This window comes from Dermochelys coriacea, chromosome 1, assembly GCF_009764565.3.
Source record: "Dermochelys coriacea isolate rDerCor1 chromosome 1, rDerCor1.pri.v4, whole genome shotgun sequence".
NCBI classification, from domain to species: Eukaryota; Metazoa; Chordata; order Testudines; family Dermochelyidae; genus Dermochelys; species Dermochelys coriacea.
Window position 1 is genome coordinate 160,372,940 of NC_050068.2, and position 23,870 is coordinate 160,396,809.

At 42.0% G+C, this 23,870-nt stretch overlaps 2 protein-coding genes across 4 annotated transcripts in view; one reads left to right on the top strand and one right to left on the bottom strand.

The window, feature by feature from the left end:
• The window catches only part of LOC122458571 (SH3 domain-binding glutamic acid-rich protein-like), a 54,191-nt gene extending 40,605 nt beyond the window's left edge, over window positions 1–13,586 (bottom strand). The window contains exon 1 of the mRNA XM_043507219.1: window positions 13,392–13,586. Within this exon, the coding sequence (XP_043363154.1) occupies window positions 13,392–13,436 (45 nt within the window). The 5' untranslated portion in view covers window positions 13,437–13,586. The remainder of the gene's footprint in view (window positions 1–13,391) is intronic.
• A 2,839-nt stretch (window positions 13,587–16,425) lies between these two features.
• The window catches only part of LCA5L (lebercilin LCA5 like), a 33,693-nt gene continuing 26,248 nt past the window's right edge, over window positions 16,426–23,870 (top strand). For all 3 annotated transcript variants that reach the window (XM_038398037.2, XM_043507201.1, XM_038398041.2), the window contains exons 1-3: window positions 16,426–16,535; window positions 19,723–20,069; window positions 22,500–23,014. In XM_038398037.2, the coding sequence (XP_038253965.1) occupies window positions 16,453–16,535; window positions 19,723–20,069; window positions 22,500–23,014 (945 nt within the window). In that variant the 5' untranslated portion in view covers window positions 16,426–16,452. The remainder of the gene's footprint in view (window positions 16,536–19,722; window positions 20,070–22,499; window positions 23,015–23,870) is intronic.

The following is a 23,870-nucleotide window of genomic DNA, read 5'->3' on the forward strand; positions in this document are numbered from 1 at the left end:
TGTATAATATCTGTGAAGCAATGGGGTGGGGGGAAAGTTTCCTGCAGGATGGCGAAATGGCTGTCTGGTGAATATGAACAGCCAGATGCAAGGGCTATAAGAAGAGTACAACACAGAGCTATATGGTTCAGGGAGGCCTTGAATGACCATTTTAATAGTGAGCCACAGTAGTGTATCTTGCTGTAGTGTGCTCTACCTGGCCTTGCGCTTTTGCAGCCTGATATGAACCTTGCAGTGAGTGCTGTGTGTGTAGGAATATAGCATTGCCAATGCACCTATTAATATTTTCTGTGAATAATGTTATGGGTTCTGTGACAAAATGAAGTAACAGGAATTGGTGGGTATCAGGCCTCCTCAGCACCAGACAGCATATGTTGCAAACTAATAAAAATGAATTATGTTCCAAAAAATAGAATTTTATTCTATAATCAGGCAAATAAAAAAACACATTTAGAACTTAATAAAACTTAATAAATTAAGTGAACAGAACTTACGAAAGGGAAAGAACAGTCATTTCTATTTCAGGTACACGCACACCAGCCATGTATTTCACAGGTCAGAGTACATAGAGCTGTGATCGTCTTTAATGTCTCCCGGGTTGAAGTGGTAGGGCTAGTGCATGGCCTTGATGCCATGTGGAATGTTGATAGGAGTGGGGGGGTGTCAGGAGTCTCAACATTGAGTTGTCTATGGGCTGCAGAGGGAGGTGATCATGGGATTCTTGAACCTACAGGTCTATCAGAGTCCGCAGCATCTCTGTTTGCTGCCTCAGAAGCCAATTATATCTGGTGCACCTCCCTCTTCTTATCCTGCTTGAGCTCCCAGACTTTTCTCGTTTCTACTCTTTCCTTCTCCAGGCTGTCTGCCAGGGTCATCCTCAAGGCTCTGGTCTCATTCTCTAATGCAGCACAGGTTTGCAGCATCTCCTGGACCATATCATCCCAAGTCCTCTTCTTTCTCCTCCTTACCTGGCTCAGGCATTCCACAAGTGTGGAGGGAGAGACCCTCAAGGCCACAATACCAGCAGCTGAAGATACAACACACAGAGGGTACCATTATCAGTGTATTCACAACAGAAATTGAAACTTAGGCTACTGAACTCACTCCCTTTGATCCATACAAGTTGTAACCACTACATTCTCACTTCTCCTTGAGATTGATACAGAACAGTGCCAATCACACCATGAGCCATGGTGAGCCTGGGGAGCAGGAGGTCAGGGGGAGAGATTGAAGAAATGAGGGATAGTTGGGGATAGCTCACAGGCACGAGTCTATGTGTATAGGGCAATGGAACTGAATACTCACACTGTTTTCCACAGGCAGTGGTGATTTTAGCCAATGTCTCACTCCTGAGGGTAAAAGAGACAGAGAGAGAGTCCAGCCGGTGCTGGCATCCTGATACCACCCAGGCCCATACACTGCTAGCCTGTGCACTGCAGTGATGTTGGCTGACGTAATCTCTGAGTGGTGTGGGAAAGTATACTACCACAGCAACAAAAATAAGGCAGCCCTCCCTAGAAACTTTCAGCAGAGGATTGCAAAATACTTCCATGAGAGTTACATCGAGATCTCTACGCAGGATTCATGGGACACCCCAGTGCACATAAACAACTGCTCTGTGTGGTCCCTCTGCCTAACTCTAGAAGGGAATGACAGGTTTCAGAGTAGCAGCCGTGTTAGTCTGTATTCGCAAAAAGAAAAGGAGTACTGGTGGCACCTTAGAGACTAACAAATTTATTAGAGCATAAGCTTTCGTGAGCTACAGCTCACTTCATCGGATGCATTCAGTGGAAAATACAGTGGGGAGATTTATATACACACACAGAGAACATGAAACAATGGATTTTATCATACACACTGTAAGGAGAGTGATCACTTAAGATGAGCCATCACCAGCAGCGGGGGGGGGGGGGGGGGCGGAGGAAAACCTTTCATGGTGACAAGCAAGGTAGGCTATTTCCAGCAGTTAACAAGAACATCTGAGGAACAGTGGGGGGTGGGGTGGGGGGGAGAAAAAACATGGGGAAATAGTTTTACTTTGTATAATGACCCATCCACTCCCAGTCTCTATTCAAGCCTAAGTTAATTGTATCCAGTTTGCAAATTAATTCCTATTCAGCAGTCTCTCGTTGGAGTCTGTTTTTGAAGTTTTTTTGTTGAAGAATAGCCACTCTTAGGTCTGCAATCGATTAAGGTTCCATCCCTGCAATTTCAAAGCAAACAGCATACTTACCAGAGGTTCCTTCCCTTGCATCAGGCTAGCCCATGCTTGACTATCATGCTTGACTGGCTGGACTGAAGTGGAGTCAAAAACATGGCCTGGCTCACTACACAGCTGGATCCCCTAGTCACCTGTCCCCCATACTCCTCCTCCTCTCCTTCGTCCACTTCCTCTCTGTTCATGGTGAAGGCCTGTGACTCAGGCTCCTCCGAAGTATCCACGTGGCTCTTAGGGGTGGGGGTGGGGTCTCCGCTGAGGATGGCATGCAGCTCTTTGTCAGAGCAACAGGTCTGCGGCTCCTCACCAGATCGATTGTTGACCTGCCTGGCTTTCTGGCAGGCCTGCCGCAGCTCCTTGGCTTTCACACAGCACTGCTGTTTGTCCCTGTTGTAGCCCTTTTCCTGCATCCTCTGCCCAATCTGCTTGTTCATGTTGATGTTTCTACAGCTGGATTAGAGCTCTGCCTGCACAACCTCTTCTCCCCACAGAATCAGATTTAACACCTCTTGGGTACTCCAGGCAGAAGCTCATCTGCAGCATGGAGCCAGCTTGGTCAGCTGCAGACAACAATGGAGAGCTGCTAAGTGTATTTGCCAAGTTGGGCAACCAGAAAAAGGAATTTCAAAAATTTGCAGGGCTTTTCAGGGAGGAGTGGCTGCCTGGCCACCTGGCCCCTGCGCAGCAGAGTTCACAACAGTAACCAGACCTGTGAGGGTGGGGCATTGTGAGACAACTCCTGGAGGCCAGTAACAACCAATGTAAGTAACACAATGTCTACAATGACACTGCATCGACCTAACTGCATTGACCTTGTCTCTATGCTGCTTGGGGAGGTGATGTTATTAAGTCGGTATAGTGGGACAGTTAAGTCAGCGGGAGCAAAATTTAAGTGTAGACACATCCACAGCTAGATCAATGAAAGCTGCCTTGCGTCAACCTAACCGTGTAGTGTAGACCAGGTCTAAGAGGTGATTTTGTTTTGTTTTTAAAAGGGGATCGTTTTTAAAAAGGCCATTTAACTGCACAGTTCTTTTAAGGAAACTTTCTGGTGACAGGATGGGTTGCCTTGGGCACTCATAAGGGCATCACATCAAAAGAAATTAACAGGAGAACATCTGTATAAATCATCCACAAAATAGACATTCAAACAATACTAATGCTTATACCTAATCCTATAAAAGCCAGTAAACACACTGTTGACAGCTCTAATTCCAGCATTATCCCATCTCATTCTGCACAGGAATTTAAGCACATATGGTATACAGGGTGCAACATCACCTAGTGCTCCAAGAGCTTTGGGAGGAGGAACGACAGTTGAACTGCAACCCAGCATTCCCTAGTTTATGGCTTTAAATATTAGACACGGGTAAACAAGATTTGTCTAATTTCAGACTCACATAGGTATAGTGGGATAGAACATTCAGCTCAAACAATATTAGGACAGAGTGTAAAACAAATACAGAGACATTTAAAAAAGGAAACCAGAGGTGGGGGAAAGACCTCAACGTTTATTATTTTTTAATCTCTGGTGATTCTTAAGCCAGTGTGGTACTTAGTGGGGGGTCTGACTCATGATTTTTGAATGCCTGGAGCTGTCAGTACTGTATTATGCATTATTTACACATAGTTGTAAAAGGGGTGACTCACATTAATGTTATCTCAGGTCAGAGGCAGCTTCAGATTTTAAAAAGTATCAGTAAAAGTCTATTGTATTATGTTCATAACAGTTCTGAATAAAAACCTTGGCCTGTGTTTTCGTATCAATGCACAGGACTGAGAGCATATAAAGTATCGTAACAGTTTATACTGTATTGGTGAACAAAATATGGAAATCAGGAAATAGGAGTTCTGTTCTCATCTCTGCCCCAGACCTGCTATCTATTGTTTGCATTACAGTAACTTTAGACACCCCAACCAGGGCCCCCATTATGCTAAGCATTGCGTACCTAGATAAAGTAACAATCCCTGCCCATGTAACCTTTAACAGCTCTATGCCTCAGCTATAAAATAATTAAGGCCCTGCTTGAATCCCGGGATGATCTTCAAATAATTGCGGCTGAATTGAGGACAAGACATGGAAAAATCACGGAAAAGTAATAATGGACTTTTATTAATAGCAGCAATTTGGAAAAGCCAGAATACACCTATTTGTTTTTTTAAAAAAATCTGGAATGATATAAACCCTTAAGTGTTATATTATGCCTGCTAATTTTTTTGATAACCAGATATTTTGCTGCAACTATATTACATTCTCTTTTTTTTTTAAGTGACCGGTACTATCAGGGTTCCTTCCCCACTTTGAACTCTAGGGTACAGATGTGGGGACCCGCATGAAAGACCCCCTAAGCTTATTCTTACCAGCTTAGGTTAAAAACTTCCTCAAGGTACAAACTTTGCCTTGTCCTTGAACAGTATGCTGCCACCACCAAGCATTTTAAACAAAGAACAGGGAAAGAGCCCACTTGGAGATGTCTTCCCCAAAAATATCCCCCCAAGCCCTACACCTCCTTTCCTGGGGAAGGCTTGATAAGAATCCTCACCAATTTGTACAGGTGAACACAGACCTAAACCCTTGGATCTTAAGAACAATGAAAAATCAATCAGGTTCTTAAAAGAAGAATTTTAATTAAAGAAAAGGTAAAAGAATCACTTCTGTAAAATCAGGATGGAAAATACTTTACAGGGTATTCAGATTCAAAACACAGCGGATCCCACACTGGGCAAAACCTTAAAGTTACAGAAAACAGGAATAAACCTCCCTCTTAACACAGGGAAAATTCACATAAAACAAAAGATAAACTAATCCCGCCTTGCCTGGCTTACCTATACGGGTTGCAATATTGGAGACTTGGATTAGGATGGGTTGGAGAAGATGGATTTCTGTCTGGCCTCTCTCAGTCCCAAGAGAGAACAACATGTAAACAAAGAGCACAAACAAAAGCCTTTCCCCCCCACCTCAACATCTGAAAGTATCTTGTTCCCTTATTGGTCCTTTGGGTCAGGTGCCAGCCAGGTTAGCTGAGCTTCTTAACCCTTTATAGCTAACAGGATGTTGCCTCTGGCCAGAAGGGATTTTATAGCACTGTATATAAAAAGGTGGTTACCCTTCCCTTTATATTTATGACAGGTACAATGTAAAATTCAAAAGACTAAATGTCTTAATACAACTGCTGTAGAAATTGAGTCCAGTCACTTTAGCCTTTTACATTGAATGTTAGTGTAGTACTAATTGGATACTCAAAATGTATGCAAAATTGTGGACTGTATAAAGTAGGCTAATTAAAATCAAAATTGCAGAGGAAGACAAATATTGCAGGATCCCCAGTTTCTGCAATATCATGAAGTAGGGCTTTAGTGATAACACTTATATCTGAGGTGGGGCTTACTTAAGCAGTGACTGAGAAATTATTTGAATCCTGAGATGCTATTTTGCAACTCTACTGCACCTATTATTTTGTGTGCCAGTAGTAAATGCCAAAATACAGTAGTAAATAATAATAATAATTAATAATAAATGCTGCTCACACATAGCATGCCCTTTTTGCTATCATCTGTACAGATTAAGGTAAACAATCCCTCTCCATCACCAGTGCAATCCTGACTCCACCCCTTTACCACTCTTGCATCTCAGTAGGGACAAGGAATGGATAGTCGACTCATAGATGGAACAACTGCTCTTTTCCTCCAGTCCCTTGGAGGGGATTGGAGTGTGAGTTAGAATCATAGAATATCAGGGTTGGAAGGGACCTCAGGAGATCATCTAGTCCAACTCCCTGCTCAAAGCAGGACCAATCGCCAATTTTTGTTCAACTGTTGGGTCCCTGCTGTCCTCCTCTCCATTCAGGAGGTGCCTGAGGGGGTAAGGGTATGAGATGTGGGCGTGGTGGGTTAGACAGTGGGAGATGAGGATGTGGGGTGGAAAGAAGAAGAATACATTAAGGGGGATATGATGAAATCATCATGCTCATGCTCTGTTCAGACACTGCTCTTCCATGCACTCAAATAGTAAAATTTATGTTCTTGTGGAAGGCCCATTCAAGGCCCTCATGTACATTACTGAAGTCTTCTTCACCCTTGTGTGGGTGAGGGGATGGTGCAGATAAATCAGCCATACAGGGTGCATTCTCTTTGTGCCAAAGGTGGGCTCCATGAAAGCTCTATATAGATCAATCTAAAGGGGTACCTAAGGTGGGGCCCACAGGTTCTGATCTCATGCATAGCTCCCAATAGTCCCAGGTTTCACAGGACTATCCCACTTTGACCTCCCAGACCGCCTGCCCCAGTTGAAGTGACTTCTGGTCCAGGGGGCTGGCTGGGCTTGGCTCCCTATTCTGTGCACTGTGACCTACCCTCGTGCATGGGGTTGCAGCATCACTGTTTTGGTCCAGCTCCCCTGACAGTGGGCAGCTGGCCCACATTTGAGTGAGTGGTGCTGCTGCATCCTGGCCACCAGTGGTAGTTTCATCTGTTGTGGAGTAAAATATTTTCATCTATATCCCTGGCATCCAAAGTTTACCCACCGACCAACTGTCCATAGGTGTCCAGCAACAGCAGAGGGTATCTGGTCAGCAAGTTTAAAGCAGCATTAAAGCTGGCAAATAAAGTTGATGCAGTTCTCTGATCTGACGCTATAAAAACAATCTGTTTCTGATGAGCTGACAGAAAATTATTTATGTTCATTACATTGCTGCTTCTGTTGTGGCTCGGCATGGTAAGAGGGGCTATCCTGTTTCTCTGTTTGCAATATGAGCTCAAGCCTACACATGGCCAAGTTCACCCACCCCTGTCCCTCCCAGATACTAGTGCTCTAGCATGTATTTCAAAGTAAAAGAATACAGTTATTCTGTATTCAGCACAATCCTGCTGAATGGATGAGTTATTGTAAAACAGAAGTGTAAGTGCTCAATACTTTAAATACACAGGCCTTCACTTGCCCTCAGCTGGCTAAGTGCCTGCTATGTGACCTCTCTTTCCTCTCCCGTCCTCCGCAACCATGCAGTGGACTGATATATGCACTATCCAATCCAAACATTAACACACACAATTTTTATCAGGGTCAGCAAGAATTAAAAACCTAAATATGTTGTTTACATTTTATGAAATACATTTTATGAAAGCAGGCTCTCTCAGGCAGAAGCGGCTCCGTGCCGCTCTCCAGCTAGCTGCCAGGGAGAGTGGCCGGCCAAATGTGTGAGATGTGGCGCAAAGAGAGAAGGACAGAGAGCTCCCCCTTTCCCCTCAACAGATAATGGGCAGGGAGAGTGCTGTGGCCCCAGGCTTGGCACAGGGTGGGAGGGGTCACTGGGCAGGGGATACACATGGGTCAGTCATGTGTTCTTCCCTTTAGCTTGTGCCCCCCCAGTATGGGGAGGCACTAGTCATCTATGCCTGGCAGGCTGCCCCCATCCCTCTCAGCTCCCCATTTCCCTTTGGGAGTGGGAAGAAGCCGCCCAGGCTTCTTGCCCCTGCAGAGCAGGGTCCAGGTGCCCACAACTTCTCACCGCTCTTCCACCCTGCCTACTACCTGCCAGGAGCTGAGCAGGCTTGTCAGTTTCACAACTCAGCCATGAAATTGACAAGACAGCCAAGGGTCCCAACTGAGCGAGGTGGGGGAAGCCACCTGGGCTTCTTACTCTGACTTTTTGTTGAAGAATTGCCACTTTCAGATCTGTTATTGAGTGGCCAGGGAGATTGAAGTGTTCTCCTACTGGTTTTTGAATGTTATGATTCCTGATGTCAGATTTGTGTCCTTTTATTCTTTTGTGTAGAGACTGTCTGGTTTGGCCGATATACATAGCAGAGGGGCATTGCTGGCAGTAGGAGAACACTTCAGTCTCCCTGGCCACTCAATAACAGACCTGAAAGTGGCAATTCTTCAACAAAAAACCTTCAAAAACAGACTCCAATGTGAAACTGCAGAACTGGAATTAATTTGCAAACTGGACACCATCAGATTAGGCCTGAATAAAGACTGGGAGAGGCTGGGTCATTACAAAACCTAAACCTAATTTCCCCAATTCTAATTTCCCCCTACTGTTACTCACACCTTCTTGTCAACTGTCTGAAATGGGCCACACTCATTACCACTTCAAAAATTATTTTTCCTCCCTTGGTGTCCTGCTGTCAATTGAATTGTCTCATTAGACTGACCTCACACTTGGTAAGGCAAATCATATCTTTTCATGTATTTATACCTGCTCCTGTATTTTCCACTATATGCATCTGATAAAGTGGGTTCTAGCCCATGAAAGCTTATGCCCAAATAAATGCGTTAGTCTCTAAGGTGCCACAAGGACTCCTAGGTGTTTTTGCTGAAACAGACTAACATGGCTACCACTCTGAAACTTGTCAATTTCAGGGTTCCTGCTGAGAAATTGAGAAGACAGCAAACAGCCAATGTAAGTAATACAGTGTCTACAGACACTGTATCACACTGACATAAGCCCTACAATGTTACACAAACAGGTGGCTGTGATATTATCTAGTTAAAATATAATCATGCAAATCATTATTGTGACCACTGTTATATACTTGCAATGAATCTTATAAAGAGTGTAACACGTGGCTGGAAAGGATTAAGCATCTTGCAGGCTAACTAACCCAGAGTCAGCCTGTAGAGACATGTTAGAAATGATCATTAAGGCCTTTCAAGGCTAGATAGGCTAGAACTTTCAAATGCAAACCTCTATTGTTAAAGAAGGAAAGGTGATACTAATTGTGCATATCTTAGATGACAGCCATGTAATCAGACAGTTCCTGTCTGTCACTATAACTATTAATTCAGAGATCAAAAGGGAATATTAACGTTTAGATGAATCTTGGGTGAAATAATGTCATTGTCTATATTTCTCTCTGAAGTTTCTAATAGACTACCTAATGGATAAACTGCCCTATGTTAATTTGTGAAACTAATTACAGGTGATGCTTAGGAAACAAGATGTTACATCAAAAGCCTATTGTTTACCCAGGACTGTATGGTCAACCAAAACTGTATAAAAGACCTTTGAGTCCTGATCCTGACATCTCAGATCTGCTTAAGCTTCATCAGGGGAAATTTGAGTTGCAAGACTGAGGTCCCAGTTCAGTGGCAAACACCCTGAATATGATATTGTACATTGGACTATAACCTATGGACTAAATTCTAAAAGAACTCTGCAACTACAAAGCTCACCATCTCTACTATGTATCTGAAATTCAAGAATTGAACTCATGTCTGTATGTATATTGATCTTTTAGCCATACTCTGTCTCTTTTCTTTTTTAAGAAATTTAGTTTAGTTAATAAGAATTGGCTGTAAGCATGTATTTGGTTAAGATCAGGAATATCCAGGAGAAGCCAGCGGGAGCCCCGGGGAGAGTTCTCTTTTCCCTGGAAGGTAATGTGTCTGATCCTTTGGAATTGGTAGAACCTTTCTTTTAATTGATGAAATAAGATTTTCAGAAATCTTCATCACATTTGACTTGGGTACCTGGATGGAGGCCTGAGGCTGGGTTACTGTAAGAGAACTGTGTTGTTGGTTTCTGGGCAACTAGTGAGGTAATAAAAAAGCTGTTTTGTGCTGGCTCGGTAAATGTAAGTATTGAAATATCCACCAGCTTGGGGGACAGTCAGCCCCATTCTTTGCAGTTCACCCTAATTGAGTGACCTCAGATAGTCCCCACTGGGATTCGGTTCACAGTGGCAAACCCTTTTTGTGTGGAACTAGGATGATCAGCAGAGAGGAACCCCACCCCCTGCCACTCTTATTATGAAGGGAAATGATTGGACTTACTGAGAATATGCAAGGTATGTGCCCAATCCTGCAAGCACTCTGCATGGCAGTAGACACAATGAGCATTTCTAAGTGCATTGACTCATCTTTTATAATTAAAAATTGATTCTTAGAAGGCAGGGGAGCACATAAAAAGGTCAGATATAACAAGAGCTTATAAAGTGACATTAAAAGATTTTGGAGGTGTCATAACCATGAACGGCAGTAAGGAACATTGGAGGAGATATGGTATTCTCTCTCCTTAAGAATGAATCCTCCTCTTCTGATTTATTATACAGCAATGTACTTCTTAAGTGTATTGATTTCTAAACACTTTAAGAGATAGTTAGTTCAATGATTATGACTTTTTCAAGCCAACCATCTGGTAAATCTGGATGCTAAAATTAAGTGTTGATCTTCATCTTTCCTTAATGAATAGCTCTGCATAATTTATTTAAAATATGTAAAGATTTAGTAAGGGAAAATATATACAATAGATTTCACTCCAGAGCTTAGCTGATTTTCACCAGCTGAGGATCTGGTCTATGGTATCAAAATGTAATCAGGTTCGCTGGACTCACTTTCGGAAAATATTTTACTAAGTCAATAACACATTGCAAATACAGATCCATATGAGTAATTTTTAAAAAAAAACAACAACAATTGAGCTAGACAGAAAAGATGTGTGACACGGTAAAAATCTTGTATTGGATCAGCTTCTGTTGGTGCATGAGACAAGCTTTTGAGCTACACAGAGCTCTTCCTCAGGTCTGGGAAAGATACTCAGATTATCACAGCTAAATACAAGGGTGAACGCAAGTATTTAGTATAAGCAGTTAGCACCCATTAACACCACTTCACCTTGAATTGTCCTTTAGAATATGTGCAAACTACTTATGCTAACCTATCTGTTCAGCCTTGTATTTAGCTGCGATACCTTTCCCAGACCTGAGGAAGAGCTCTGCTCTGTCCAGCTGGAAAGCTTGTCTCTCTCACCAACAGAATTTATTTAGTCCAATAAGAGATATTACCTCACCCACCGTGTTTCTCTAATATCTTGGGACCAACACAGCTACTATAACACCGCATACAACAATTGAGTTACGCAGACTTACACCAGTTGAGTTTGGGCCAATATGTTTTTATTCTGTTTCAAAACAATAAGCATTTGAAGTAACAGTAAATAGCCAAACTGGAGGCTGCATCAGTAATACCAGTACAATTTAAATTCTGAATTGATAAAATTCACAGAAGGACAATACAAGACTGGTACAAAATAAGGCTTAAGTGGGACTTAAGCAATGTGTATGCTGGCCCTCTGTATGAGATGAGTTTCATGCTATATATATTTAAAGTTTATTAAAAGGGCACTTTCCATTCCTATTGTTCTATAGTAATACTACAATAAGAACAATATATGACTTCTTAGAAAAATCACTCAAGCAAAACATTTTATTAAGGAATAGTTAAGTTTGCAGGCCCATATCAATAGTCTGAATGTATGTTACCTTTTGAGAACAGTGGTGTTAAAAAATGCATACACATAACACACCTGTCTAACATTAGAAATCCAGGAAATGCAGAATTAAAGTTGTGCTTGTATAAAAATGTGTAAAAATGGTTCAACCACCAAAAAAAATAAAAAAGTCAACCAAAATGTGTTGACATTTCACAAGCATAATATTCATATACTGCTAACAACAACTGAAGATTGGGATAAAAAAATGCAAAAGTTATAACGTCCCTCTGGCATTGATCACCTTTCTTAGCAATAGTAGTAATTTGCTTTAGCAGTGCTTAAACTGGTGCATCTGGATGATAAGCATATGTAATCCACTGTTCAGGGCATGTTATGTGTCCCTTTCATTTCAGTGCCTCATCCATAGAAGAAAGGAATCTGCTACAGATGCCAGCTAGGTGAATATACAGTAGCTCTGATTCAGGAAAGCACTGAAACGTGCAGTTTTAAGCATGAGTAGTCTCATTGGCGGTAATGATTTAAGCACGTACCTAAGTGTTTTGAGGAATTGGGGCCTTAATCCAGAGGCTCATGCTTTAGTCTCACAGATTCAATCCTTGGGACTAACCAAAATGATAGCCATTACACACACATAAAGTCTGCAGAGTGACTTCAATCATGCTTGCAGCTTTCCTCAAGGACAGCTGATTGGGAACAAAGATAGCTAGGTATGACTCTCCTTCAATGTTCAAATGTAAGAAAAAAGTAAATCTGTGCAAGGTAGATGGCAATTTATACAGCCATTTAAATAATCTGTGCTTGACTACAGATTAGCAACCCAACAGTATTTGCCTTATTGCTGTTCTCATACTTTACATCTCATTTTTTCATATAAAAACAAAAGGTTGGTAAAATGGGTCTAAAAAGTCTACAATAAAAGTGTTTCAAGCTGAAAAGCTCTGTGTTAAGCAAGGTTAGTAAGAGCTTTGTCATTTCTCTGTTATGATCCACTTTAGGCATTAGTGGGGCTCTGCTTAGTTGCCAGAGACAGTGACTTTTCCAGAGAATGGTAGCTTTTTTGGTACTTTTCAACTCTTCTGCTCTGGAAGTTTCTTAAGGAGGTGGCGTCGGTGTAACTGTAGAGATTCAGTTACAGTTATGTGCATGCACTAGCCAGTTTGTTTACTGTGTCACTGTGATTGAGCGATTGCTAAAGCAGGGCTGCAATCGGAGCTCCTCTGGGAACTGGATATAAAAGGAAATAGTCCTTTCCCAGTTCCCACCTCCCCTGGATTTCCAGCTCTCTTCTCTTCACATGCCCTTCACTTCAGCCAACATGTTGTGCTGACAACTACAGCAGCAAGGTTCAAAACTAAAATCCCCAGTATAGCTTTTCAAGAGACAAAAAAAAAAAAAAAAAAAAAAAAGGGGGTGGGGGATAACTGGGAACAAGTTTACTCTGTGTAATTTTACTCTTCTCACTTTGGTTCTGGCTTATTCCTGGAAACAATATCCACTATGCAACAGCATTAAACCTTAGCAGAGTCACAAAGTATTGATCAAAAGTATATAATTTCTACTGCAAACAACCTAGCTCAATATTTTTAGGGAAACAGAATAGCCCATTTTGTATACACCTATTGTATATATTATTTGCAAAGAGATTTCAGTCTCTTAACTGAAATTATATTTAGACATCAATATATTAATTGCAATTAGAATTTAAATACACACAACCCACATTTATGAACTATAATTCTCCATGTGAGGAGGCACTTGCAAGAATTAGCTATTAGACATGAGACTAGAGACATCTCACTGTTTCCCTCACATTCAGACCCAGGCTCACCTGGTAACTAATACATACATATCCCGTACTTAGACACCAGTTAATTCACAAAAAAAACTGATCCTGGTGGAGAGAGGGTAGGGGTGAAACATACATTATATGAGTAACCTACCGCTGTAGACCCAGAGGATGTGGCTACAAAGACTTTGATCACCATTTTGACCGTTATAGAAGAGAACCACCAGAACAATCCTGCTATCTACAAGTCACCAGAGCCCTGAGAGTGAGCCTGACATGCAGCAGCTCCCAGGGCAGCCAGAATCCCTTCCCAAATGAATCTCCCCTCCACATCAATCTAACTAGTTTTAGCCTCTCCCTCCCACTGTTATCCTGGGCTTTCCCAACTTCATTGGCTCTTTTAGGTATTTTGGGAGCCTAGAAGCTGGGAGAGGATTGGTTGGCAAAAGTATCTATAGCAGAGGGACTTGCACCTGCCCCTAGCCTCTTCACTTTAGAATTGACCGGGTGACAGTCCATAAAAGGCAAGGCAGAGCGGTGCACCAATCAGACAGGGCAAGGGAAATGCTGGTGGGGAGGGGAAAGAGTGTGGAAGAGTTTGCAAAGCTGCAGGACAAAGTTTAAAGGGATGTCAGCATTTTCATAATCCCCTGTATTCAAGAGCTCACACCCACTCTGGGACTAAAATAAGGAGCCTCAGTTTGAAGCTTATATGCAGAGTAACACCCACAAACTCTCCCTTTAAAAACAAAACAATTTTGAAACAACAATTATGAGATCAGCCTGAACTAAAGCCACAGTTTCAAACACTCTGAGGCTTTGGGAAATTCAGATCAGGATCCAAACTTTATGGCTCTGTTTTCTCTTTGCAATATATGTTAGGTCATTGTGAATTAATTTTGGGGTGGGCAAGATGGGTGGAGGCATGTGGATGACCCTATGCATGAGACACTAAAAAACAAGTTTTTCTGTACTCTGTGTGGCCAATGAAGATCCCATGGTACTTTTTGTAAAAGTGGGGCCAGGTTTCCTTGTGAAAATATTCTTTTCTCTGAGTAGTACAGGGCACTGGTTTTCCATGTGACTGCTGCTTTTCTTCCCATAGACAGCTGCCTGTCAGTGGTGCTGAATACACATATTGTTTAGCTTTTGGGGATCTTTCAGAATGAACTTTATTTTAGGAATGTGAAATATCACATTATTTTTAAATTGTAAGGGCCAAATTCACAACTGGTGTAAGTAGGCTCATCTCCATTGATTTCAATGGAATTGAGACTCCTAATGCCAGCGGTGAATTAGGCCTCAAGAATTTAGGCCTCAGTTCTGCAAAACTTTTTTAAATGTTTAACTTTAAGATTCAAGGCTTCAAGGCTCCAATACTGCAAATGCTTAACACTGAACATAGTACTAACTATAATTGACTCCAATAGAATTATACTTATAGTAAGCAGTAAGAACTGCACTTGGTAAATGACTTACTACCTATTTGGACCATTATATAATTTTAAAGATACATTGCTCTGTTGTGTGAAAAATTATTTCCCTCTTTATGTAAATGGAATTCTGAAGAAATTTATTGAAAAAGACAACAGAATGGACACTTTATTAAGTTAACTATTTCTCAATCTCTGTCACCTGCTTCTCCAGTAAGGAGGCGAGACAGTCTTACAAATAGTTAAGACAGGGAGTAAAAAACTTTCGCTGACAATTTTTCTAAAAAAAAAAAAAGAAAGAAAGAAACTATGCCAAAAAAACTCGTACTTCATGCTAAAACTCAGCATACAAGCATTTACCCAGGAGACTTTTTTTTACTAAATTCAACAAAAATTATTTTAGAGCAGAGCAACTATATGAATTCAAAGAAACTTGGACCCTGCTTTTTGATAAATTTGGATAAAGAATGCTGAGATAGCTCAAATAATGCCAGACTTCCATTGCATCTATTGTCTCTGTTTTTTTCTCTCCATCCTGCCCCATCTCCACTTCCCTCTTTCCTTTTCTTATCTCATTTTATATCGTCTGGTTGTGCAGCTCTGACAAGCTGTAAAGTTGTATAACAGAATCATTCTATTGGATATCTTGCAAAATGTGCAATATCTGGTAACATATACAAGCTGAGTCATTTACCTTTTTGTATTTTTATGGTTTCTTTATGAAAATTAATAAAAAACAATCACAAAATAAAGATTTTAGCCAGTTTTGAACTATTATTTTTATTTATTGATTTGAATAGCATTTTTTACAGGCCTCAAAATGCTTTGCAGAATTACAAATGAAGGGTCTCATCCTGTAATCATTTTCTACAAGTCATAGTGCCAACTATCATGACTAGTCATGCCACTAATAATTATTAAACATACCAGTATTCGTTGGATGGGGCCGTTAAGGCATTTAGTACCTTGCAGGACTGTGACAAAATGATGAACAGTGCATTACTCATTTTTATTACCCAGCTATCAAGAACAAGATCCTGTAGGCACTCTGTACCTGAAACTCCCATTGAACAGGATCTGGCCCAAATTTCTATTGATTTAAAACGTCATATTCAAGGTTTATGCAGTGGGGCACAATTCTTTTTATTCCCAGGTTTGAAGAAAATTGTTTCAATGTTTATAATTATATGAGTAAAATATTTATTTAAATTTTTCATTAGTATTTTTTATCCTAATATGCTCAGTTTCATTTCATTTCAGCCCCTCCTTTCTCTGGAGTTTGAGAATAAGGCTGGGTGTGTTATTGCCTCCTCTCTCTTTGGGGTAGCCTGTAAGGGAGGATTTTGCTGTGTGTGTTTCACGCCTCAGTCATAGGCTCCCTACAGCCTAATAGCACGGCTGGGATTGTAGCGAGAAGAGAGCCCGGTGTGTTTCTAAGGCATCAGACATTGGGGGTTATTCCATGGATCTGATGGAGGGAGCTAAGGAGCGATCACTGCTGCTCTTCACTGTAAAATTGATCCGGGGTGGCCTTCCCCTTTCAACCCCTGTGGGTGGATATTGGGGGCTCTGGAAACTGGTGTAGGGGGCAGCAAGGCAAACACCACAGAGCGCATTTATTCCCGAATATTAAAAAGAGGGGGGGGGGGAAGGGGGAGGCAGGGCGAAGGCGGGGCGGGGAGGAGGGAGGGGAGAGAGCGTGGGAGGGATCAAGCAGAAATACGAAGGGGAAGGCGGCTGAAGCGACACCCCCCCTCAGAACACTGAACTACAAGCCCCAGGATGCACAGCGCCAGAGTGCCCCGTTCCCATAGCAACAAAGAAATTAAAACAGCTTCTCCCGCGAGGGCAGCGGAGAGAGCCAGGTAACGAGGGGACGAGAGCCCCGGTGGGGGGGGCAGGGGAGTAGGGGGCAGTGCGGGGAGGGAAGGGGGGTCTCTATCTGTGCAGGGGGGCAGGGGAGTAGGGGCAGTGCGGGGAGGGAAGGGGGGTCTCTATCTGTGCAGGGGGGGCAGGGGAGTAGGGGGCAGAGCGGGGAGGGAAGGGGGGTCTCTATCTGTGCAGGGGGGACAGGGGAGCAGGGGGGCAGTGCGGGGAGGGAAGGGGGGTCTCTATCTGTGCAGGGGGGGCGGGGGAGCAGGGGGGCAGTGCGGGGAGGGAAGGGGGGGTCTCTATCTGTGCAGGGGGGCAGGGGAGTAGGGGGCAGTGCAGGGAGGGAAGGGGGGTCTCTATCTGTGCAGGGGGGACAGGGGAGCAGGGGGGCAGTGCGGGGAGGGAAGGGGGGGTCTCTATCTGTGCAGGGGGGAGGTGCAGAGGAGCTCCAGGGGGCCCCTCAACCAGGTTGACCTTCCTGGCAGCATCTCCATGCCTTGCAGGGCTTGTGGTGTCCCACAGGTTCTAACTCCATCCCATTCCTGCCCTAAGCCCATTTGTCCTTCAGACTGAGGCGGCCTGGTGGTGGTGCCCTGGGCCTTGGACTGGCTGATTGGGGGAACCACTGAACCATATGGTAACACCGTCCTCACCCAGGCTGTGCTTTCCTGTTCTTTCTTTCGACTGTCTTCAAACCATAATTAATCTCTCCCCTCCCCCCACCCCCTATTTTTGCTGCTTTTGGATGCCTGGGGCCAAATGATGGTTGAAACGGAGTTTGTAAACCATGTTTGAATGTAGACCCTTGCCTAATACCTAGGCTAAAACATGATTTCTGATCCCTTATGGATCATTGCAGTGGCACAGAATGACTGCAACAAAGTACTGCCCCTGCCATTCTTCCCACCCCATCTGAATATCATGAATATCCCATGCATTAGGGTATCCCTTGTGGGGAGAGAGGAGAGGTCCCTGCACAGGGGTGAATTCCCCTGACAGGTTTCATATGATGTTAAGAGGAGGCAGGGTGAACTCCACACAGGAAGCAGTCCTTTGAAGAATCACAATATAAAAATGGCACTGCTGAAAGTGTAACTTAATCTGTTGTGCTAGCTCCTAGTAGCTCCAATAAGTAAAATGCAGTGAATAAGCAATTATACACTCTCCGATTTGCTGTCCCGATCTCACGTGAATAATAACTAGAAGTGTGTGAAATACTCAGAAACAAAAACCCTCAGGTATTTTCTATCTTGTTATGAATATGAAAACTGTCCTATTTTCTGAAAAACTCACCAAAATTCGTAGTTCATTTTGCTTGAAAACTTGAGTGGAGGGAGGAAAGGACACATTTTCAAATGCAATTGCGCCTCTTTGGATATATGGCAAAAGCACATGAAAATGTAGCTAACTCAAGTACTCAGAAATCTGGAAATGTCTTAGTTTGATATTATTTTCTGAATAAAATAGAGTTTATTATTTCTTTTTATCCTCACTATTTAATATGAACTCCCCGACTGGTACACTAAATTTTGTCCCTCTTCTGAGACTCCTGAGAACATATGCCTATATGGTGTTAAACTCTTAAATAACAAAGATTATGTATAATATTCTCTCTCTAGAATCTAAGGGTTTGTCTGCACAGCACAGTTAGCCTTGAGTTATAACTCGAGCGTTATCCCTAACTCAACTCCCATCCACACACAAAAATCTCTAGCTGGAAGTAGATGGTGTTTTAAGCTTGAGCTAGCTGGCCTGTCCGGGCATGTCTACACTACATCTGGGAGTGAGCCTTCTGGCTCGGATCCACAGACTCACGCTTGCGGGGCTTGTGCTAGCACTATAAAAATAGCTGTGTAGACATTGCTTTGACATTGTGGCTCAGTCTGGAGCATGAGCTCTCAAGCCCCTTGCCAGGCTTCAGAGGCCAAACACCAGGCGAGCTGCAGTGTCTACAAAGCTATTTTTAGAATGTTAATGTGAGCCCTGCTAGCATGAGTGTGTGGATCTGGACTGGGAAGCTCCCTTCCAGATACAGAATAGCCAGGCCCTGGGGAGTTGAAGCTCCAGTGCTTCTAACGCTCGAACTAGTAATGTAGTAAGGTTACAACAGGTCCAGTTACAACTCAGCAACAGCTTCTCCAGTCACTCTATGCTGCTAAACAAATCACTCTGTATCTCCAATGTTGAGTTGGACACAATGGTGAAATGAGGACAGACACATCGATGGATTTTAAGTAGCAGGCCACAACTTTTATTAAATTTTAAATACAGGGGAGGGTGCTATCTGCCCATCACACATACTCTTCTGTACCAGCAATTTAATTGTTTCCAGTGTGGGAGTTACAGGGCTCCTACCATATAACCCATAACTCAGGGTAAGCTCTTTCACTGATGGCCCCATCAAGTTCCCCTACCCCTTGAGGCTGATGGGTGGCATTTGTTTTGAAGTGTGGTCGCTCTTGAGCTAGGCTAGCTCCAGTGCATTAATCTGAGTACTAACTTGAACTAGAGTGGCCAGGTGCCTGGTTTTCGACCAGAAAGTCTTATTGAAAAGGGGACCTGACAACGTCCGGTCAGATCTACTGACTGGATACCCAAAGTCCGGTTACTGCGGGTGGGGGAGGTGGGGAGGCGCAGAGTCATCACCCTACACCAGCCACTATGTAGCCGGGGCTGCCTTCTATGGGCATTGCAGCTCTCAGCCCCGGCTCTGCAGGCAAGTACCTCCCAACCCGGGCAGAGGTGGGGGAGAGAGTGGGGAAGAGCAGCAAGTGACGCAGGGAAGGGGAAAGAGGAGCAAATGGGGGTGCTTCCTCGGTGTGATGGGGCAGGGAAGGAATGGGACCTCAGGGGAAGAAGCAGGGAAGGGATGAAGCCTGGGGGGGAAGGGGTTGGGCAGGGACGGGTCTTTGGGGGGAAGGTGTGGGGCAGGGATGAGGAAGGGGAGGTTCTAGCTCTCCTGCTGAAGTGTCCATTTTTTAAATATTACAAAGTTGGCAACCCTAACTTGAACTAATTGTTGCAGTGAAGATGAGCCCTAAATTATTGCCTTATTTCAGCCCACACAATTGTCTGTTTCTGTTAGACTTAAGGAGAAAATATACTTTTGAACAGGCAAATAAATACTATGTTTTTTTCATATTTATGTGTATAAACTGACAAACATTCCACTCCTGATAGGTCATGGAACCCATTTATGATGTCCTCTACTAGCAACACAATGATGGCCCTAGATGACTGTTTCCTCCGTATTATAGTGCCAGAAGATAGTAAGTCAGAAAGGTACACAAAAAAAAGAGGCAGTAATGAATCTCCTAGGACCAGTAAGAGCACCAGAAGCAGCAGTAGTAGCAGAATTAATGATTATAGTAGGTGCAGTAGAGAATGTGAAAGTTCTCATGTTAACTACTCTGATGATTTTCTCACTGACTATTCGGAATCAGCTGGCAATAGCAATTATTTAGAACTATCAGCAACCAAAGAGAAGAAACTACTGAAGAAAAATAAGAAAAATGGTCAGCCAAAAGGTAAAAAGAACATTGTTCTTGTTTCCCCACTAATGAATTAGATTTTTGACAATAGCTAAATAATATACATATGAAGATTGGTACTATCCCCAATTCTTGACAGTTTTTGTCTTAATATGTCACATAAAATAAAAGTTTTTAAGTTTTAGTTTTTGTTTTAGGTCTATTTCAGTCTCATTTGTCAGCCAAAATAATATTGAATTAGCCCTATTATACAAAATATATTCCTTCTGTGTAAACACTAACAATAAAGAAAATATCCCCATCAAACCCTCATTTTTACTTTCATGTCTGGAAATGGATTTCCTTAATTCCCACCATTCAAGTGCACAAAGTGACTATAAAACTTGGGTGCCCACTCCTACCCCTGTCCAAGACCCTTGCAGGGTCCCAAAAACTTGTCCAGCCCGAGCCTGAACGTCTACATTGCAATTTTATAGCCCCACAGGCCTAACCCTGCGAGCCTGATTCAGCTGACATGGATCAGCCATGGGTCTTTTATTGCAATGTAGACATACCCTTTGGGCCTTCTTCCATGCAGCCCCATACAACTGGAATTCCCAACTCCCATGACCTCATCCATCATGCCTCCACCCCCTTCTCCTTCAAGCCCTCCTTTTGAGATACTTCTTCCAAAAGGCCCATAAAACCTAGTCTTTTCCTGAAAGAATTGTTAATAAGACAGGCTAGAGAAAATAAGCAAAACTAGAAAACACTATAGTAAAAAATCATGGAATTAACAAGACACCAGCTAACTTCAGTGTGTAATCACTTGTTTGCGTAATCCCATCCCCAACCTTCATCTGTAACATGATCCAGTGTCTGGAAGTTAAAGCCAGACAAATTCAGACTGGAAATAAGGTGTATTTTTTAATAGTGAGGGGTAATTAATCACTGGAACAATTTACCAAGGATTGTAGTGGATTTTCCATCACTGGTAATTTTAAAATCAAGACTGGATATTTTTCTAAAAGCTTTGCTCTAGGAATTATTTAGGGGAAGTTCTGTGGCCTGTGTTACACAGGAGGTCAGACTAGAAGATCACAATGGTCCTTTCTGGCCTTGGAATCTATGAATCTGTCAGGTCTGGCCTTACCATGAGGTGAACTGCAGCGGCTGCCTCAGGTGCCCAATAGGACCCAGAGTTTCAGAATTTTGGCCCAAGTGAGGGGGCATGGGGGCGTCATTTGAGCTCGCCACCTCAGGTGCCAAAATATTGTGGGCCAGCCATGGAATCCTTGAATCTGTTATGTTTTCTACTTAAAGCCTGTTCTTGTAAATAGTTCATATCCAGAACTCCCACTGAGTTCAACAGGGGTGCTTAACAGGACCTGGCTCTTAGATTGTCAGCTGTTCAAGGCAGGGACCCTGAATGCATATTTATCTTTAAAATGGCTAGAAGATTTTGGGTGCTATATAAATTATAATACTAATTCTCTAGCAATACACTTCCTGGAATGCCTTAGAGTTACTATGAAATTGAATGTATGCATAAAAGCAAGGAAAACAGTCAGACTTACAGTCCCAACCCTTTAAATTTTCATTTATACTTCAGAAAGGGATATTGATGCTTAGTAGCGGTACCCTTAGAATTTCAGGCTGTTAAGAATATTTATCAAATACAGTATATAGAATGGAAAACTGTATAACTATTCTAAATGCCTGATAATTTAAACAACACTACATTTGTGTTTCTAAGCTATTTTTGATTTAGTTCAAATCAAAAGATGGTTTGAAAGTGATACAACTGATATAGAATTCCTAGATGCAGGTTTGTTAGGATATGTAGTATTACCATCACTTTGTTTTCTGAATTTTTACAGTAAATTATTGTTTTCTTCCTTCTTCATCATGAGTTGAATTTTCCTAATCTAGGGCCTTATCCAACTCCACTGAAGTCATTGGAAGTCTTTCCATAGGGAATTAGATCAGGCCCATACAACCTAATCCTCCGACAAAACACACATTGACTTCAATAAATTACTGAGAGACAAACTTTATTTTAGGTGGCGTTGGGGAGACTGTTCTGTAAGCACATCCTACCAGCCTCAGAGAAAGCCTAATTTGTCTCAGGGAAAGCTGTTGCTGGAATATTAGCACTAAGGCTATCTAGAGTGAAGATGGTTTCTGCGGGAAGATAGTGGTCAATAGAATGAGGAAGTGAGGGAACCTTTGGACCTCATATGGACCTGGCTTTAGTTGCGTTTAGTTAGTGGCCAAATGCTGCCAGGAAAAATCCATGCTATAGATGTATCAGCACAAAATATTTGAACAGTGAAATTTTAGTACAGATTTTGAACACTGTGCCATACATACTGCCTTTAAGTAGCTTAGGATAAGTAGTTATGAGTAAAAGTATGCACTGATTTTGCTTTCTGTACCATTAAATGATATGTAAGTCACTATTAGTTTGTTTTGGTCTGAATGCAGGAGGCAAGAAGTTGCCATCTAAGAAGATGAAATTCCAGAATACTTCATTTTTAAGTACTCAGAATAATATGATTTTCCAGAAAAAAGATGCTACGGCTCAACGTATATTATCTGCAAGACTTCACAAAATTAAAGAGCTGAAAAATGAACTGTCTGACCTCCAGCATAAACTCGAAGCATCAAACTTAGAAAACCAGCTTCTGAAACAGCTTCAGTATCGGCACTTGAAAGCAATAGGTAAATATGAAAATGCGGAGAATAACTTGCCTGATATTATAGCAAAACATTATAGTGAGGTAAGATCTCTAAGGGGACTCCTTAGGAAGTCTCAGGAACAGGAACGAAATACATCCAGGAAGCTTAGAGAAGTTGAAACAGAGCTGTTAAAGACTAAAGATGCCTTGCAAGTATTGCAGAAACTTTCAGAAGACACGAATCTTGCAGAGAGAGGGGAACTTACTCATAGATTATCAATCCTTACAGAAAGAATGGAAGCCAATGATAAGAGAATACAGGTAATATGGAAAATGTCCTTGTATTTTTAGAACTATGATAGGAAGCATTTTTGTAAAAGAATAATGCAAGATTATTAATCAATGCATATAAAATGAATATTTATAGTGCAAACTAACAACACAGAAATTCAGATCCATTTGTTTTAATCCAAAGCTTTCCAAAGTTTAGTGATATTATGAATGAATTACCCATAACTTTAATAAAATCTTGCAAAAATATATCAATGAATTAAACTTGGAAATAAAGATTAGTCAAACTGTTACCCTATTACCTTTAAAAATATGACATACTACAGGAGAGCTGTCTCCAAGTCTCCCATTCACTCCTTAGTACAGGTGTAGTCAAACATATTGCAGCTGTTTACTAGAGAATTAAGCATGAGTCAGAAGTCCTAGTCTTAGGTCTCCCACTGATTTGATACGTGGCACTGGGGAAAAGACTGAATTTATTTGAGCCTTAGGTTATTCTTCTGTTAAAAGGATGGACAGCATTAAAGGAGGGTGATGTGAGGCTTTATTAATGAATATATCTAAAGTACTTTGAAATTCTTGTATGAAACCTGCAGTATAAGTGCTAAAATTATTATTTATTTAAAGGGTTTTTTTGGCAGAGTTAATATTTAATTAATTTATATTGTGACCGTCACTGTGATATTTAAGGGTATTTGACCAAAACTAATAAAAAAACAACTGTTGCCAACATTTGAGTAGACAGCACCCTTTTTAGGATGCAATATTCTTCCAGAAGGAAATGGAGGGAGGTGAAGCATGAAGAAATAATAATATATAATGGAGATTCAGTAAAATGAGAATTGGGAGAGTAGCCATTGGGAAGAATAGAAGAACAATTGCCTCA